At 35.9% G+C, this 20,175-nt stretch overlaps 1 protein-coding gene across 1 annotated transcript; it reads right to left on the reverse strand.

Moving 5' to 3' along the window:
- Positions 1-713: 713 nt before the first annotated feature.
- Positions 714-19,150, reverse strand: LOC134531462 (uncharacterized). The gene is made up of 3 exons (XM_063367175.1): positions 19,072-19,150; positions 4,501-5,060; positions 714-2,337 (listed from the first exon to the last, which is right to left on the reverse strand). The coding sequence occupies exons 1-3, from the start codon at positions 19,081-19,083 to the stop codon at positions 2,211-2,213; spliced, it is 699 nt and encodes a 232-aa protein (XP_063223245.1). The 5' UTR covers positions 19,084-19,150; the 3' UTR covers positions 714-2,210.
- Positions 19,151-20,175: the final 1,025 nt, after the last annotated feature.

The following is a 20,175-nucleotide window of genomic DNA, read 5'->3' on the forward strand; positions in this document are numbered from 1 at the left end:
GGAAATAATTTAGAATACTACCCGTTAATCAAATTTGCAAATAATTAAAACTATAACTTTACAAATCATGACTGAGAAAACCCAGCTTATTGCCCGATACTAGAAATTCACAGCGAACTAAATTTTGAAAAAATTAGGGCATTTTATGTTAGGACGCCTCAGACATTTTACTTACTAAGTGTATTGTGTTGGGACAAGTCCTGGCTAGAGAATAACCCAAGTGCATCTCAGGCCGATGCCTACACACTTCTCATACGGAGTTTTGACCATGAAGAAAGGGTAGCCATGCATCGTGTGCTTTAATTGGAGATTGGCCAGCCATTATTAACTACCCTATCTTAACTTTAGAGTAATGCTGGTTAAGGTGGACCCAGTTAAGACCTTTATAGACACAGGTCCTGGGAACAGTCACAAGGGAGGGGTGCAATATGGCAAGAGGATGGTCTACCACAGGTGTCGACGGTTCTACAACGCACTGCGCTGGTACAGCACAAATAAAAAAACAGCCGCACAAAAGAAACGGCACAATCACAAGGCATGTCCTCACCTGTGCGCTCGCCTACCATCGCACTCGCCCTGGTGTTATTATATCATTAATTAATTAAAATAATTAAGGTTTTCTTGTTTATCAGTAGAGCTCTACTGATGACTACCATATATTTTTGCTTTTAGTGTTTTTTTTCCTAAGTTGATTTTATTTTTAAGACTTTATGTTGAATTTGTAAATAAAATATTTTTTATTTTATATATTTTTTAACGTCTTAAAATTCCATGCAGATACAGAGAAAATACATGTTGCGGTTCTCTAAACATTTGAGAATCTGTTTAATTAATATTTGGCTCATCTCACTCGAGAGCCTGCCGACCTCTGGCGAAGATTTAGGCTAGGCAGTTTACAACAACACTCAAAGCACAAAATATGTCATCTGTTGTAATTAAACCATTTGATGAAGGAATATTAATATTTTGAAACAAAGTTTTGTTAAAAAAAATTATTTATGAAACAGTTGTACTTAAAATTACATACATAGCTGTTTACTTTTTAGTCTTCTATAATAATCCAAGATACAGAAGAAACAATTTCAAATGTCTTCCCTTACCACGTTTAAATTATCGAGCATTATTTACTATATAGCAAGAGTTTTATGTACAAGAGAATGGTTTAGCTAGTGAAAATTACGAATACTGCTTAATATATCAATTAATAGTTATATGTCGGGTATTAAATATAATAGAATAGCCACTGTATCTTCATTTTCCATCTCTCAAAATAGCTTATTTTCTTTTGCAAGTTGGATAAAAAATTCACATTTGTAGTAGATTTTGGTGGAATACTATATTTTTAGGACCATTGCTTTAGCGAAATGTGACAAGTGTATTTTTGTAAGTAATAATATATTTATTATTATCTTTATTTATATACGTCCTCGCTACGTGAAATTTACCAACTATTCCATACACTCTTGATCGATTAAGACTACAATATTCCTTAAAGATTAATTCTAAACCATAGTTGGACTCAATAGAAAAATAAATTCAGAGGACTGAGAATGCCAGTTCCTTTTCCATCTGAGCTCCTTCATATCGAGAGTAGGCCTGCTCGTTTTCTCTTTTGTCACAATATTTGGCCTAAATTATTTCCTTAGAGTCTGACTTGTGTTGGGTGATCGATATCCATATGAAATTCTGAGCCGAATATTTAAATTTTGGTCGCGGCGGTAAGTAATTAAAAAATTATATATTTTTCAAAGTATAACTTTCACCTAATAGCAAGTGAACATGTGGGAACACATAATTACAAAAATACAGCCATTTATTAACTCCCCAGTAGCATGGAACATGGCCCTGGTGAACAATTTAATGAGTATCTTCAGTTCAAGTGGGTGCAAACAAGCAGCCGTTCAATATCTGACCATATTACCACAATCGAGCCACGATTGATCACGAAAGTGTGGAATTTTCCATACTAATAAAGGTACAACTCTTACTTGGATCGTGGAGAATTATCGGTTTGGAACGTAATTGCAGGTGATAGTGAAAACAATCCTAGCGCACACCTTATAATTTTAGTTATTTTATAAAAGTGAAAACGTTAAATAATTGCACATGCGAATGTCTTCATTTTGTCCATCATAAAAAAAATAGTGGTCAGTTGAGGCATTCCAACGCTGCAATGGCGAATGGCGAGCGGTCAAACACGACACTGTTTTTCAGCCTTCGATTTGGAAGGCGTATCCCGGGCCGAAGTTGTGTGGTTTCCTGGGCTCTGCGTCGTCAACAGCAGCGTAGTTCCTGGGCGCGGATGAGGGCGCTGCTTGATGCGGCGATGCGTAGAACCTGCAGACAAAATATGAACAAATAAAATGATTGTGGTACATAATAATCACGTTACACTGTCTACATATGTATTATTTATGTATTTTTCAAGGTCTCTACTTTTCCGTACTGTGAGAAACCGTATACCGCTAACCACTGTATGGAGTAATTTTACACACACGAGCATATCAGTTTTGATATAGTCCTGATTTAATTCGTCTGTGTAAATGTATGCACGTTTTATCCATTCATGTTCATAAAGATAATTACTGTTACTGATTTTTCAGTGGTAAATTCTTATGTGCTCTAATATACAAAATGAGTCAGCACGTGGTACATGAATTTTGATAGGATTTTCCTAAAAAATAATTAAATGGAAAAATTATTGATATTATGCGTCACATGGTCCACTATAAATCAAATATAAATTTTCTGAACAAGGTTAAGAATTATTCTAAATCTTTTAGACTAATGCTTTTACTTAAATGGATTTTGACACCCTTTTTTGACTCAGCTTACATGCGCCGATAGATTTCGAGGTTAATTTTTCTTTCGGAACATTCAGGAAACTTCTGGAGTATCTCAGAAACTTCTGGAACATTCTGAAAATCTAGTGTACAAAGGATCTTTAATGTTTTAGAAAATTTCAAAAATATCACTCTAAAATGTTCGCATATCCATGAAGCCAAAATGATGTAGCCATGAGCTTGATATAGTTCTGGCGTGGGTAGGTACGTTCTGTGATGTACAGCTATTGAAAACTCCCATTAAAATAACATACCCATTCACTCCCATAAGTTAGTTAGTAAACAAAATTTATTTGCCTTTACGCTTAGGGGTGCTGTTATCAAAACACACCCTAGACACAACATGGTAACATGTAGAAGGTTTACAATTCCAACGAGCTCAATATTATGTTTTACTAAGAGAGTAATGGAGATTTTTTTGTCCTGCAACATCATTTTGGTTATCCCTTGAAGTATTGGAAGGTACATAGTATCCAAACATGTTCCAGACATAAGTTTAAGATAACATTTAGAAGTTTAACAATTAATTCGAACGTGATACTGTACCTACAAAGGATGTTAAAAATACTAATTTTTTTCGACCCCTGTTTATGCCAATCGTTGCAATAATGGTTGGTCGTATCTAGAATTGTTTCAGACAAAAAGGTTTTGGCACTACTGTTAAGAGGTATAATAACTTAAAACGGATGCAATATTTTTCATATTAAGTGTTTTTTTGTTACTAAAATTTCTTTATTTCTGCCTCCTGGGTCCGATTTTGCCCCTTAAATAACTCGAACGATGATTTCCATCTCCATATTTTATGCACTAGTCTGGATGTAATTCTTGAAAACTTACAGCAGAAATCGTGTCGTGAGTTTGGGCGATGTTTTTAGAGTTTAGGAACCATGAAACGAAATTTTTCGGAAGTCGCACCATGGTAACGACTGTAACAGGTAGTTTTTTTTTAAGTGAAACTTCTATGGGTAAAATTTCAAGGACGAATTTTAATGCAACGTTTTCGTGAAACATTGCTAAGAAAAATTTATGACGCGAAAAGGACAGATAATAGGTGCTTGGCCAAAGAGATAAAAAATATATAATTATCTATATACGTTGCTGGGCTCGCTTTCGTTCTCTTTGTGCGATGATTCTATCTCCTTTCTCCCCCCCCCCCCCCCCAAAGAGAGATAGTTGAATGAAAGAATAAGACAGAAAGCGTGCGTATGTGTTTGTTTCAGTATATATATATATATATGTTTCTTATACAGTCAGCTGTGAGTGCCTTGAATTTTATATTTGCTACCAGCGCGCTCGCGTTCCTCCTTGTTCAACCAGCAGCGTAGAGAGCGCTGTTGAAACAGTCTCTGCATTTCCCTCATGGATAGCGCTACCTGTTATTAATTTCATATTTCGTTAAGAGATCTGGCATGTTCCAAATGGCAGGATTGTTTGAAGAAACAGTAACACGCACAGTTTGAATTGCCAAAGACGTTTCACTTCTATCACGTGTACTGAGTTACGTGCGCTCTTTTTTCTTTAATATAATCTACCTGAAACTAGCAGTTATAAAATCCCCACAGCATAAACTTATCTCAATAAAAGTGTGTTGAAAATAAAGGTGAGCCACATGCAGCGTCGTGTGACGTACGTGGGGGCGTGGAAGCCACGGGCTCACCTGTCAGAGTCCTCCTGCTCCTGCACGCTGTAGTAGGGGGAGTGTCTGCTGCCCTGCAGGCCGAGGTAGGGGCTGGCCTGCCCCGCCCTGTAGTCCTGCTGCGCGCCGCTGTACAGCGCTGGGGTCTGCTTGGAGTAGGCCGGCTCCACCGAGTACCTCGGGGCCTGCTGGGGCGCCAGGGTCTGCTGGGGCGCCGCCAGGGGAGCCACCGGCTTGGGCACGTGGTCGCCCTCCAGGATGCGGAAGCCGTCCTTGCCCGCCGAGTACTTGACGCTGATCTTCTTGCCGTTGGGGTCCAGGTAGGAGTAGCTGCCGCTGCGGCTGCCGTCCGGGTTGATGGTCTCGCCCTGCTGCAGGCCGTGGTCGGTCGCGAAGTTGTAGTTGACGGCGCCGTCGCTGGACTGGCCCTGGCGGTGCGACAAGATGGCCGCGTGCTGCTGCTGCTGCTGCTGCTCCGGCTTGTAGAACAGCGCCTCTGCCGGCTGCTGGCCGTACTGCGCCAGGTACTGGGCTTCTACCGCCGCCATCAGCGCGCTCAGCAGCAGCGCCGCGTGTTTCATCTGTGTGCGAGTCCACAGAGTTAGTACAGAGAGAGACACGCCACTCACTTGTTGGCGAAACTACCTTGTTGTGTAGTCACTTTTGAGAGTGGTGGTGCGTGTGTTCTTTAAACAACCATTGTTGAAGGAAAAAAAAATTAATTTGAGAGAAAATTTGAACGATCTAACTTATTGAAATTAACTGCATATATATATATATATATATATATATATGTACTGTATATATATATACAGTACATATGTGTATATCTGTGTATATATATATATACTGCATATATATATATATATATATATATATATATATATATATACACACACACACACACTAATAACTAGCAAAATAATTTATATCCACTTACAGAAATAAATGAATAACGTTTTACAAAAATAATATTTATAAATAAATCAGCAGTAGCATCAAATAATGATTCATAGATTAAAAATAATAATTTAGCGGACTTTATTCTTTGGAGCATTATAATAAATTATATTTTTTTTTATTTTTTAATATTTTTAATATTCTTACGAACGTAGATTAAAAATAATAATTTAGCGGACTTTATTCTTTGGAGCATTATAGTAAATTATAATTTTTTTATTTTTGGATTTTTTTAATATTGTTACGAACGTGAGCAAGGCCGCGACAAGTGCAGGTGCACAGCTAGCTGACATCACATGTGGCCGCCGCAACATGAGACGCGCGGTAGATTACAAGGAGCGCCGCTTCCCCTCCCTCCAGCCCACCACTCCCCGCGCGGCGCTGATAGACACCTTACACCTCACAGCTGCGGAGACCCGCGCGCCACCTGGCAGCTGCCGACACGTGTTTCGAGAGATTTCTGCCGTCGGGTCGGCGCGGAATGACGCGACTGGCCCCAGTCGAACTCGGGAGTTCTGGAAGGCGCCTGGGCTGATATATAAGACGAGGACGCCGGCCTGAGCAGAGTTCAGGAGGGAGCTTTCCCGCGGCGGAGTTTCCGGGGCGATAGCGCTGCGGGTGCGGCAGGGTGGTGAAGTCCTTGGACGAAGGTTCCAGGGCAGGAGTTCAGTGGAGTTGGGAGTTTTCCCGCGGCGGAGTTTCCGGGCGATAAAGCGGTGAAGTCCCTGGACGAAGGTTCCAGGGCGAAGAGTTCAGTTCCGGGCGATAGTGTCGCGGGCGCAGCGGAGTTCCGAGTGAAGTTCCGAGCGAGGCGTCGAGTGGGATCTCGGCAAAGGGAGCTGCAACGGCGGTGGCGGAGTCCTGCGACGGAGACCCACGAGGGGTGCTGTGGCGAGAGTTGCGCCAGAGGTGTGCGGTGTGTGAAAACGAGTGACTGGGGAAGCAAAATTTTTTTAAGTGCAATCGATTATTTGCCATTTTAGAAGATTAATTATAAGTGACATAAGTAGTGGCCATCAATAAAACTGTGTAGTGTGTAGTAAAATCTATTAAATGGGCTATCCTTTACAAACTCGTAAATCGTAACAATATAATTAGTTTTTTAAACTGCTAACACCGAGGATTGCGAAGGCACGTGGTCTCAGCACCGACACCGCGAATTATGTTTTCAACATGACAATAAAGCAGTACATAATTGAGCTATAGCTGCAGAAGTTGTCTTATTTATGAGGAATATCCGTCTTTTTCATACGTTTTTTTTAAATTTAGGCTAGCTTTTATAGTTTTTTTTTATATTGATAAAAATAATTACTGTGAATTTTCAGTCTTTAACTGTATAAATAACTACAAATCCAATTTTTGTTTCACGTCCGCCAATCATAAACCAGAATTTTTTCCTGGAAGAGAGAAAATTATTATAAAATTCCCCTCCCCCTTGCACAAACTTACCGAGCAAAAATCTTGATCCGCGAATGCGCTCGCTTAACACGAAAGCCTGGTGAGTTTGGGGGGGGGGGGGGGAAGGCCTGGAAATCCTTCCTCGAGATGAGATATGACAGTTTTTCTTCTTGCTTGCTTGAGTCCCTGAGACTGCACTCGTGATGAGTGGCGCCCAGAGAGACCCCTTGCAGTTGGATATGGAGTGGAGTACCTGGTCCATTGGACCTTTACCTCCTGTCTAGGCGTCGTGACATAACAGTAATGAAAGATGGAGGAGATAAGCACTGCCTCCCCTCTCCTTGCCGCATCATGCGAGTGGCGAATGTTACATGTGATGACGTAGTTCACATTCCTGCCACAGTTATCGCTTTGGCAGCACATTCAGCTTGTCTTTTTTCTGTGCATGTTTGCGCCAAGAATTCCCAAAAACCCCGAAATGTGATGTTTTTTTCCTTCGATTCGTTTGAGAGTTCCAGACATCGCCCCAATGTGTGATGGGTATCAAACAATTCTGCACAATTTATTTGTTTCTCATTTGTATGAGCCGTCGTGTAACACATATATTTGCTGTGATAGGAGCAATATTCCAGAACCCTGCAATTGATGGAAGTGAAAATTGGTTGCAGTTAACTTCAAATCGTTGAGCATTCCCAGATATTGCAGACATAAATGTTGAAATTTCTATTATCCCGTGATGATTTGTGTGTATAATGGTCAAATTATCATTTTTTGAATCATTACATATTTTTGGGATTCATTTTCCTAGAAGATTGCACATTGGCGTTAAACAGGGGGTTATATTTTAACTATTTTATATTAGAATTATTGCACATGTGACAATTAAATTTCAACTTGGTACAAAATAAGGTTTTATACATGAATGGTTAGAATCTCAAACCCGTGTCTCCCCTGGATTCTGTGTTAAAAAGCCTTACATTATCATAGTTAAAAATCGATTATCTTAATAATAAATGAAAGAAAAAGTACACAATTTAATTCAGGTAACTATAATACTTAATAAAATTTATGTACAAAATTGTTTTAACATTGGCCAATTTTTTATTTTATTATTGTTTTTTTATCAAGCGCTCACTCTTTAGGTGGCTTCACCCATCATGTTCGATTTTGTTTTTGTTATTTGAAGATATTAACGAAGAAATATTTTTAAAATGTGAGTATGGAAATTCAAGGGGAAAGTATAGAAGTCATCTAGGTGTTCAATAGTTTTTTTATACACAGTATTTTTAGAAATTACTATAGGAAATTTTGTTTGATAAAGCTTATTAATTAATTATTTTACTGTCTGAATTAAAACAAGTGACTGTCAACTACAAAAAAGTTTCACCTGTGAAGTCATAAGCGTATAGTTTAGAAATTTATTTTAAATACTGTTAATATACACTATTTTATATATCAGGAAATTTCTTAATGTGTGAGATCTGCCTGGAAAGCAAAAATGCAATATTAAACGATAAATAATTTTTATGGGCTGAAAAAATGTTCAAACCAAAAAGGTGTCTGATTCCATCTTTTCCCCTTAAATTGTACGCATTTTTCAGCCGTGGAGGGAAAAATCTATTCTAATGAGCAAACATAACACAATAATTAGGCAAACGAAAAGTTTTGGCTACGGTTACTTGCCTGAATCTGGACGAACAGCGTTTGATGTATATCTAACGACAAATTTGGCATAATAAAACCTCAGTATGTAGGCTTATGCTTACTTAACGCAATATAATTTGTATTAATTATCAACGAAAGACATGGAAACGCATCCATCCAAATTCGGCGGGTGAAGCCTAGCCTTGATTGAGAGTAGAGAATCTCACTGTAACGGAACCTTCGGGATTAGGTCTGTAATGGACTTTGAACCGATTGTAGACAACAGGAATCGCTAATGAAAGGCGAATCTGACGGCAGGGCACTAGGCCAACTCTCTCTAGACTCCAGGCCTGCTTTCAAGAGCGTGACGTCATCAAGAGTAGTCCGCTTCGCTCAGCAGCACGCACACTTCACAGCACTGAAGTCTCGTGTATCTTTATTTAACAATTAGCTTATTCTTATCCTTTTGTTTCACTTTTCACTGAACAGACAGCATATATAACATTTAAGAAGTTTTTCAACTATAATTTAACTAGGTTAGCGAAGTGATTAAACACCTGGATGAAAAATGCAGCAAAATCTCGTAGAGGGCATAATCGACAGGCATAATATTATCTTGAATGGAATAGTTTCAGATATATATCCTCAGATCGGATGCATTATATAAAAAAACTAACTTTAACTGTTTAATAGTTTTGAAACCAATAATTTTAAGAGTAAAGAAAACGCCTGGCGTCTAGGTAAGAAAAAACGATAAAACTATGTTTGCTTTTTACTACGGCGAAAGAAAATATGGTTTTATAGCCATGTAAGTTATTAACTAGGTGACGTCATGAAGATCCTCTTTCACCTTTCCACATGTAAGTTGATAAATTGTTCCCTTACACAATGGTTTATAAAAGAGTGATTTCAGATTACACTTTAGAAACTCAAGACAGTTTTAAACTGAGTTTATCACAGCAGAAATTTCGTCAGCAAATTATAATTCATTCCTTTTTATAAAATGCAGGTCGTATGAAAAAAAAGCTAGTTTACTTTAGTTGTGTTCATCAAGGTGACAAGTTGGCTGCTAAAAATATGTTAAACAAAAGTTGGACATTCCATCTATTCTCCGTAAAATTTTTTTGACTCTTGATTGTGTCGACAGCATCATATCCTATCCTACTTACCACTAATGTATAATTGTAAAATTTTGGACTTTTTTACTTAATACTGAACGGATTTGGGTAAGATTTGAAACAGAGGTAACCCATATATTGGATCAACATAGACTTCATATAAGTAAAAAATTTCACCTCTAAAAGGAATAAAATAAAGTAAATTTGGTTTAATAATAAAATGTGCATGAATTATTAACCTAAAAATAGCTGGTGTCATTTAATAATAAACAATTTAAATGTCTGACAATACCGAAGCTGATGTTAAGATATTTGGTTTATATTATAAACATTCTAGAACTGAAAAATTATAACGCCACGTCCTCAAATTTTACCCTTTAAGTGGTGAAAATGATAAATGCTTGTTTTTATTACAAAAAAATCATATGTAGGCCTATATGTGAATCTAATAAAGTGAGAAGAAAGAACCTTAAGAAAAAATCATAAACACAGGTAATTTCGAAAGTTTTTCGAATTTAAATAGCTAAGATGAAAATGGGGTGAGTTTGATTTTATAGTAAATAAAATATATCTAACGTTAATAATACGTAAGTTAAAATATTTGGCATGAATAAAAAATACAAAAAATGCAAATTATCTTTTCTAGGGATAACTAACACACATTAAATATTGTCTACTAGTTGTGGTAACCGTTGTTAAAGGGCTCGATTTCAGCTTAGCTGCGAAGTTTTCTGAAGAACTAATCCTGTATATATTTATATAGTTATGAAAATAACGCATATATTTGTATATATTTATGAAAATAAATAGCATCCGCATTATCATATCCATACAATGATATGGAAAAATACAATATATGTATGTTCAATTATTTAACAATAATTAAACAAATGATAATGTAAACTAAACGATCATTAAAAATTCAAACATAGGCATTAGGATAATCCCTATTACTATCGTTATTATGGTCCGTGTTCACAAGTGTTCTAATTGTATAATTATTTTAACTTTATTCCATACTGAACTATGAGTTTTAAAGGGGCGAATAAATGTAAGCCATTTATATGCCAATAATTTGCTACCTATGTTCTGAAATTCATAAAAATCGGCTGAAAGAAGAAATTACGCAACAAACATTTAACATTTATATATTAGTAGTATTGCACGCATGTCTCTGCTCAAAAACTGCTGTTGACTCGTGTATAGTCGTATCACAAATAAACAATATATGATCACCAATATTTTGACTTACCTTAAAATTTTACATAATCGTTAAGCGATTTATAAACACCCATTTCCTACTCGTTAATATGCATGTGAAAGTTTGTGCATTTGAATGTGTTTTACTAAATCACGACCTTACTACAGAATCGATTTAGATAAAATTTCAAGCAGACGTAGCCCATATAATGTATTAGAATATACGAAATTCCACCCTTAAGAGCGTAAAAATGGAATAAGTTTGGTTCTACAAAGAAAATTGCTTATCACCGAATATATTTAAGTGGAAGTTAAGAAACTCAGACGAGCTAGTCTCATGTCTTATCCATTGTCTTGAAATTTGACCACAAAGTAGGCGAAAAGGTTGCTATTTTTATTTCATAACAGGAAACTATATCTCCGAAGAAAATGTGTCAAAATAATGGCCATGAAAAAATTACACAAATAACAACCAACTTTTTGTTACGGTACCTATTCCTGAAGTTCAAGCTGATGTAAAAATATACACTGAAATATACACTGAACTCGATGACTATTATCATAATTTCTGTTGAATCCTGTAACAACGGCAATATATGCAAGTCACTTCCCGCCTCACCATCGCCGCATTGCAACGCCCGAAACATGGCGGGAATGGTGCTCGACCACGCCTGATGATGGCTAGGAAGTGTGAAGTCGAAGTCAAGTCGCTAATCACAGTCACTTACAATGGAAAACAGTCCTTTGAAAACTGTTTTCACAACGCGTGCACTACAATATTGAAAGAACGTTTCTGGTGTCCGGCAGACGTGGCGTGGACCATCAACTAGTCATAAAGGGGCTTCACGCGCTGTCAGCTGTCAAGTGCAAAGTACGCCATGCACACGACTGTGCACACTACATGTGCGCGAAACCGGTTCACTATAGAAATCTTTCAGATAATTTCAGCCAGTGAAATTTCGATGAACCCGACATCGTCAACGAGTAGGGGCATTTTACCTGAGTATATAGAGTTTCATTGAGTCTGTCCTAGAGGTCATTGAAACCGCGAATTTTTCCAGTCCCTACAATTGAGTTGAGACTGTGGAACCACCCGACTAAGTCAAGGTGTCTGCCAAGAGGAGGCGGTTGCACAACACCGATGTTTGGACGCGGAACAGTGATGCGGGGCGCGTCGGGGAAAGCGGGTGTCGCCGGAGCGCTGTTAGGTCACCGCGCACCGCAACAATGCCGCGGTGCGGGGACCTATCAGCAGCCACTTCTGTCGGTGGAGCCCGCCGGGCCAGGCCGGCAGTGAAGCACTTTCCCCTCCGGTTCTTTCTTCTTGCGCCCGGCGACGTAAGTAGGGCTTCCCTTCTCCCGGGGCAGAGATGTGATTTAGCGCCTCCTCCCCCCTCCCTTTCCAATCACGCTTCCTACCACAGCAGTAAACGTACCAATCAATGTACGCGTAAGTTCCATTTTATCAAACCCCGTGTTGCAACCAGCTTTCAACTGCACGTTTTATTTCACGTACAGTATTTATAGCTATTATACAGTGGTCAACACTTTTATTTATATTGTAATCGTAACAGGCATATTTGTGTAAAATTTAGGAAACAATGGTGTCGCTACAAAATAGTGTTCGAGTAATACTGGGTTCGGATTCTTACCAGAGCATTTATGCTTTGTGTTGACCCAGTACCTCCAACTGTTCCCTGAACAGCTTTCCAGTATTAACTGCACACATTTATAAGCATAATAAAACAAAATAAAGTAAACATTTTGAATATTCAATTATATTTTCCATGGTTTAAAAAAAATTATGCTTGAATGAAACATCAAATAAAATATAAAATAATGCGCAAATTTTTGTAAGTAATATGTACTTGGTATTATATCGATAAACGTATTTAATGTATGCAAAATATAACATAGTTACTATATATTTCTTGTTGTATTAAAAACCATATCTTGGCAACTGTTTTCCAAAGGAATCTCTCGTAAAAGTAGACAAAAATGTTTTCTGTGAAGGGTCAATGGAAATACAGAAGATAAAAAAAAACAAAAAAAAAACATAGTTTTAATTGAGTTACATTGATAAATTACGATACAGAAAAAACATTGCTGTTAAAAGCACGGCATTTACATAGCATGCTACTCAAACTCACTAGAAACTAAGTAATCAAGATCTCCATTGAAAACATGATTATTGATAATAATGTGAGAATTCCAAATATTAGTAGATGCAGTGTAATAATTTTTTATCCTCCTTTTAGTTAACACATTTTGCTGTCCACAAAGAATTTGTCGGCATCCTGCGGCCCCCTCTAACCTACGTGCCGTCCCCCTTTCATCTCTACATCCGTCTGTGGTTCCCCTCTCTTCTCTCTCTAGATCCGTCTCTGGTTGCCCCTCCTTTCTCTCTCTAAATCCGTCTCTGTTTGCCCCTGCCTTCTATTTCTAGATTCTTTTCTCTATATATTCGTCTCTTCTTGCCCCTCTCTTTTCTTCAATCCAACATGCCAGGATCTCTAGATACGTTTCTGCTTGCCCCCCCCTTCTATTTATAGATCTATCTCTATATACTCGTCCCTTCTCTCTATTAATCTCTGCTTGCCCCTCTATTTTCTTTAAAAGAGAATATTTTCTACATTTTGATGTTACAATTAAAATTTTTGAAATTTTAAAATGTTTGAATTTATACTGGTCAGTGTCCATGAACTATATTGTATTAAAACTCTGTACTTGGGGAAGCCCCACCCTACAATTAAGGGAAGGGGGGAGGGGCTTTCCCCCAAAGGTGAAAAATGGACTTAGAATAATTTTCGCAGCCGGTACAGGAAAAAAAAATTGTATAAGGTTTTGGATAAGGTTGTGGATTAAGGGGGTGCCTTCCATTTCAGGTCATGATTTTATATTTATATTAATCACTGCTAAACTTTAAGACTTTTTCAATTGTTTAACTTTCACGAAATGGAAGATATATACAGCGCATACTTTCTGCATAATTAGCTGCCAAAGTTACATTTTTAACGTTTTTGGGTGGTACAAATAAGGAGAATTAAATTTATTGCACAACTGAAACTTTTTAGGTTTAACTGCAATACCACTGGCTACTTCATGATATGGTTTGCATTTCTATCACAAAAACTCATTTCATGTTTCTTGGCTATCAAAATCGTAACAAATTTGAGAATTTCGAAATGCCAGGTAAAATTAATTAATATTTTCTGAAAGAAATTCAAACCATTTCTTGAAGTAGCCAGTGGCATTGCAGTTAAACCTAAAAAGTCTCAGTTCTTCAATAAATTAAATTCTCCTTATTTGTACAACCCAAAAACGTTAAAAATGTAACTTTGGCAGCTAATTATGCAAAACGTATGCGCTGAATATATATTTTTTATTTCGTGGAAGTTAAACAATTGAAAAGGTCTACAAGTTTATCTGTAATTACTTTAAATATAAAATCTTGACCTGAAATGGGAGGCACCCCCTTAAGGACAGTTGTGGTGTTTGTCTTCTGAATACAGTGTTCGAACTCACTTCCCCTGCTTCCCCGGACACATACGCTGGTGAAATAATGTACGAAAACGTAATGTAAAGGATAAAATATAAACACAACCTAAAACAGCTTCATGTGTAGCAGCTTTTGAAATCCAGATGGTCATAATCGGCTGGTTGGGATTCAGAACTGCAGCGCAAAGCCACTGTCAATACGAATGGGTACCTGCGATTAATTTGTTTGGGAAGCAGTGCAGTGTTTTGAACACATTAGTCACGTGCTGTCGACACGGCTTTCCTGGCAATTGAACGAATTTAATTTTAAACGTTGGTTACAGTTTAGGAGTTTTAATTTATTTGGAAGATTTGCAGGGGTTAAATGCATATCAGCAACTTGTAACTTTTCCGTAATTGTCAGTTAAAATTGTGTTAAGAATGCGGATCCAAAACCAACTGGGATATTCCATTAGAAAGCATGTTTTAAATGTTAAGAGCGTATTCAATTAAAGAATATTCGTTTGCTATACAGTTTAATCTTCAAGCAAGTTTAATTCTTTTACATGTGATTTTTGAGTTTTAATATATTTTTTTTAAATTTTAATAAGCATAATTTCTTCTTATTTAGTCATCACCCAAAGGCCTACGGATAATCCTCTTAATTATAGCGTTTATATTGAAGAGCTTCGTTTACATCTAATACAAGTTGTAGGCATTATAATTAATGAACTATATTATCTTCCTTCTTTGAATGGATGCTGTTTTATATACGATGTAATTTTCAAGATGCCCTTTGTTACCGTGTACATGATATTCGTATTTAAATTCGTTTTGAAAACTTATTTGATTATGTTAAAATTTGAAGACTTTTTTTACTAAGTATTTAAAATATTTTTTTACTTTCACGTATGGTTGCTGCAAAATTTCCCCCCCTGTAATACTTGTAAGAAAAGCTAACACATGTGGTTAGGAACCCAAACCAACCTGAGTGGTCTTGTCGCGTGTGCTCGGTTCTGCCGCTGCGGCTAGAATTCGCGCAGCGTTTTGGTTTTTGCTGAATATTCTTTCGACAGCTTTTCTTGATGCCCTGTCACGCTATAAAATATTTGTCTCCAACTATATTTGACAATATTATTGGATGGAAAATGGTTTACAATCTTCTCTATCAAATAAATTTGGACAGATAAACTCAAATATGTTATAAATATTGTTTCACAATAAAAGTTTATTTTTTGGCGAGATCTATAGCAAACATTTCTATTTTAATTTAATCTTTGAAATTAAATAATGCATCACAGTGTTTGATGGAATTTATGAACTTATGCTATTTGTGTGTGTTTAAAACTTTTTTCAAGTGACAACGTCTAATAAATCGATGAACGCCGGCTGCACGCACGAAAGTGTCCCATTACGCACATTGTTCCGTTACGCTGTGTCCCGTTACGCTCATTGTTCCGTTTTGCTGTGTCCCGTTACGCTCGTTGTTCCGTTACGCTGTGTTCCGTTACGCTGTCGGCGAGTGCAGTAATAATAGGTTATGTTACAATTGACTAAAAAAATATGGTTATTCATATAATTTATGATAGATATTTGATTACAGTTTATTTATATGAAAACTTGTTCATAATTATATTTAAACTTTATAGCTAAACGCCAGTTTTTAAAATTAATTACAAGTCATCTACACGTGAACTGTTTCGTCGACTGTTTATAAAATGAAGTGAAAAGTTAATGTGGTTTTCATTGCTTATTACAACCACAATTTCGGCAATAAATATTAATTATTCTTGCATTTTAAAAGTCTGTTTACTAGTATAATTTCAAGTATTTATTATTTTATTATTAAAATAAAAATTATTCAATTTTATTCATTTAAGTATGCAATCATTTCATCAATGTTTTGTTATGACGTTGTCACGTTAAACTATCGTCCGTAAACCGTCTTTACAGACTACCAATTTTTTTAACATGTTTTAATTTAACTCACAATAATATTCGTTACATAATAAAAAAATCATTGAATTTTTTTAAAGTTTAGAAACATAATTTCCCTTTTTATACGTTTTTGTTAACTCGCTTTCTTTCATGGCTGTTTGTCTGCTCGGTACAAATTTTGCCATCTATTTTAAACTATCTTCCCGATGATTTGGAGTCTGGAATCTTTGAACATAGCTCAGAACTGGATGTTAATGCAATATTAACTAACTTACTTGTCTGTCTGTCTGCTTGTACGTTACAAAATTGTTTATTATTTTGTTTTGTTTAGCAAAGCCCCCGGATTCGTGGCATTAGGCTATGAGTAGAACGGTACAGTGTTGCGGGATGCATAACGCAGTACTCGCAGGCGGTGCCTATATCACGCATATATTGCCAGGAGAGATCCACTACACGGTCATATAATGTTTGACAACTTCTTATCCTTCTCCTTGACGAGACCCGTTCACTGCGACTAGCGAAATAACGGCGCTGATAACAGTTTAGTTTAGAACTTCGTCAATAGATGACGTTGCATTGAATTTGTCACGCACTGTTGTTTAGTTAATTCCCTCACGACTTGTCTCCTTAATATTATATATTACAAACACCCAATTTTTTAGTTTTATTATTACTTATTTATTATTATATTTAATTTTATTATTATTACGAGTATTTTTATAGGTATTTAAAATTCACAGTCATAAATTTATATTACAAACTGTATAGTGTTAGGAATAAAATAATATACCTACTTAATTTGTAATAAATATGAAATTAAATTAATTGCAAAATTTTTCATACAAAATACTAAAAAGCAGAAAATAGTAAATGAAACTAGTATTGAAAAGTTTTTAAAACGGACTAAATGTATCAAATAACTCTCCTAGCCCCGTAAAGATTTATAAAATCATATTGATTCCTAACCACATACAGACTGTCCTAAAAATTTGTAATTGTTTATTTTTAACACCTATGATTTAACGTGTAAGATTCAAAACCAAAAACGCAGGGTGCATGCAATAGACAATTGTTGCATGAATAGTTCACTAACAATTTTATTGCACCGTAAATGATATGAACTATTGTGTAGTTTTCTCAACGACATTTAATACATACACTCCTTACTATTACCGATGCTTTTCTTTTACAATTGCGTAATAGAATGTCTAAATAAGTTTAAATTAGCTTAACATTTTAATGTATTTTCCGTTCTAAGATTTAGTTATAATAGAGAATTTTATTAGGTAATTTTAATACTTTTACCATCAATTGTTATATTTTTTGGTTAAGAGCCCTTATTTTATGAAATACCGTTTACAATATTTAGTTTTGAACTATACACTGTATTGACTATTTCTGTACATCCAGGTCTTCTTAATTAAAATAACTAGCCAACAAAACAAATCACATCAAATTCTGTTAACATTCTATTATTGCTTTTATATTCTCATCATTCATGCACGATGCGACATTTCCTGTCCTCTTAACTTCAGGCATTCTAACCAATTATATGCTAAGCTTGAACGAAGCCAAATTTTGAAAGTCAAACGAAAGAAAACTATTATGGACTAAAAACGGTTGAATCTACGATGACGTATTTAGATTCATATCTCTCCCCCCCCCCCCCCCCACTTAAGGGAATAGTATCCTAAATAGTTTTTCTTTCATAATTTATTTTTTGCTCAATATTTTAAATAAATTAACTATAATTAATTTTAATATATGGTTGCATAAATTTAGCAAGTTTGTATTTAATGGTTTTTAGAAATTTAAGGTAAATTTTATGTCAATCATAGCATGAACTAAAAGCATGTAAACGTGTTGTAAACAGCTTTCAATTATCATTTGTGTGTAGCCTTTGACATAGTACTTAATTATTTGTAAATAAATCATATATCAATTAAAATTATTATTTTTCCATTAATTTTACAAAACCTGAGATTTTCAAGGTTATGAGAAATCGATTAATTTAAAACTGTATAGAACACTATTAAATGCACTAAGTCTATGCTGAGGTTCACATATTTATTGGACTTTATGTTTCTAAAAACCATTAAATAAATACTTATTAAATTTATAAGCATTTCATAAACAACTAACGATGGTTATATTATGCATTTATTTAAAACTAGCTTATGCCTTGCATGCGTTTCTATGTCTGAAATTTTTTTTTGTAATTTGTTTCAAGTAGGTACACATATACAAAGTATCTCTGTCTCTCTCTCTCGCTCTCTTTCTATATATATATATATATATATATATATATATACCTCTATAAATCTCCAATATTTTTATCTATACATAAATCTCTCTACATTATCTCTCTCTATATATCTGTATCCATATCTCTCCATTTATCTCTATGTATTTATGTTTATATCTATATCACAATGTATATGCTTATCTATATCTCTCTACATCTATATATCTTTCGCTCTATCTATATCTCTATATATTTCTGTATAACTCCCGCTCTCTATCTCTCTCTCTCTATACATATATATATATATCTTTACAAAACAGAAGACGAACAGACAAACATTCATTTATATATTTTTTACCTATACATATTTTATCTATCTTTTTATCTGTCACAGGTGTGACATTAATATATAAAAAACACGCGCGTAATCGAATGCAACTTTGTGTCAAAATTTCAAAGCAACCGGTGAAGAACTTCCAGAGATTTAAGATTTTGAACGAACGAACATTTACAGTATTATTTATAATATAGAAAATGAGCAATGAGACGAAATGATTGAGAACACTGCCCCGTTGAGTTGCGAGCGGAGGTGGTGCCTGACGCGGTACTTACCGCGAGACCCATGTCGTGTTGGCAGCACTGGAGGAACAGACGGTGGGGGCGCGCGCCCGCCCGCCTTTTATCCCGCTCCCGCCGCGCGGAGGCCTTGAACGTGCCGAGAAAGCTGGCGGTAAAAACCGTCGCCCCGGCGCAAACGCAGTTAAAAAAAGAAGGAAAGAACAGTTGAAGGCGTCACTCGGTGCGGGAGGGTGGCCGCGCTGTTCGGCCGCGCGTCAACATATTTACCGGCGGCGCGCGACAGCCCATTAGGGCGAGGTCGAGGAATGTATCAACACCCGGGCCTTCTTCCAGCGATTTCTTCCCGGGGAAGGGTTAAGACGGCAGTCGCCTCTTTTATTAGCTTCTAAATTTAATCAATTTGCTCATGATTTGTAATAAATTCACTATATATCTACCGGCAATTTTTTTCTTTTATGCATCCACACCGATGTAAATAGTATTTATTTAATAGTCACGAGAAACTTAAAAACAAATGCATGTATCATTATTTTCATTAAATGAGAGACAATGACGTATCCAGCTCAAAACAGAAAAAAAAAGTTAGGGGCAGGATTTTTTTTTCTATATTAAACCTCCTTATTCATGAGGCCATACAATTATAAACAATTAAAAAAGAATGTTATTTGTAAAAAAAACATTTTTAACAACAGTTTGTAAGTATCTATTAATTAAAATTTTAGAACTACTGTTTCTGGCTCTTAAAGAACCCACTGATAGCAGGCAAATTTTTACATGGCTAAGTCTTTTAACCTTTTTTTTTTCACTTATAGTGTTTTTATCCATGTTTAAACACATTGATTTCGTTATAATTTTTCTTTTTTTCCACTTCGGAAAATATTGGGTTGCAGCTGTCCCTTCCCCCTGAATAGGTTCTTGTTGAGAGCAATAAATCACGTGGTATACAATTAATTTTGAATTAATAGTTTATGTGTGGCTTTAGTCGTAAAATTCTATAATTTTTCATATGATTAATAAATCAATTAATATCTGGTTTTCTTAAGAACCTTAAAAAAATGGTTTATATTACGCTGCTGGCGGGAAATGAAATCCCTACACCAAGAATACATTAGTTTAGTGGAATACAATTTAGGCTAA

The sequence above is a fragment of the Bacillus rossius genome, chromosome 3 (assembly GCF_032445375.1).
Source record: "Bacillus rossius redtenbacheri isolate Brsri chromosome 3, Brsri_v3, whole genome shotgun sequence".
In the NCBI taxonomy this organism is placed as follows: Eukaryota; Metazoa; Arthropoda; class Insecta; order Phasmatodea; family Bacillidae; genus Bacillus; species Bacillus rossius.

Coding starts and splice junctions, on each gene's coding strand:
- LOC134531462 (XM_063367175.1), bottom strand. Junction 2,338..4,500: donor GAGCAGGAGGACTCTGACAG/GTGAGCCCGTGG, acceptor TTTTGTCTGCAG/GTTCTACGCATCGCCGCATC.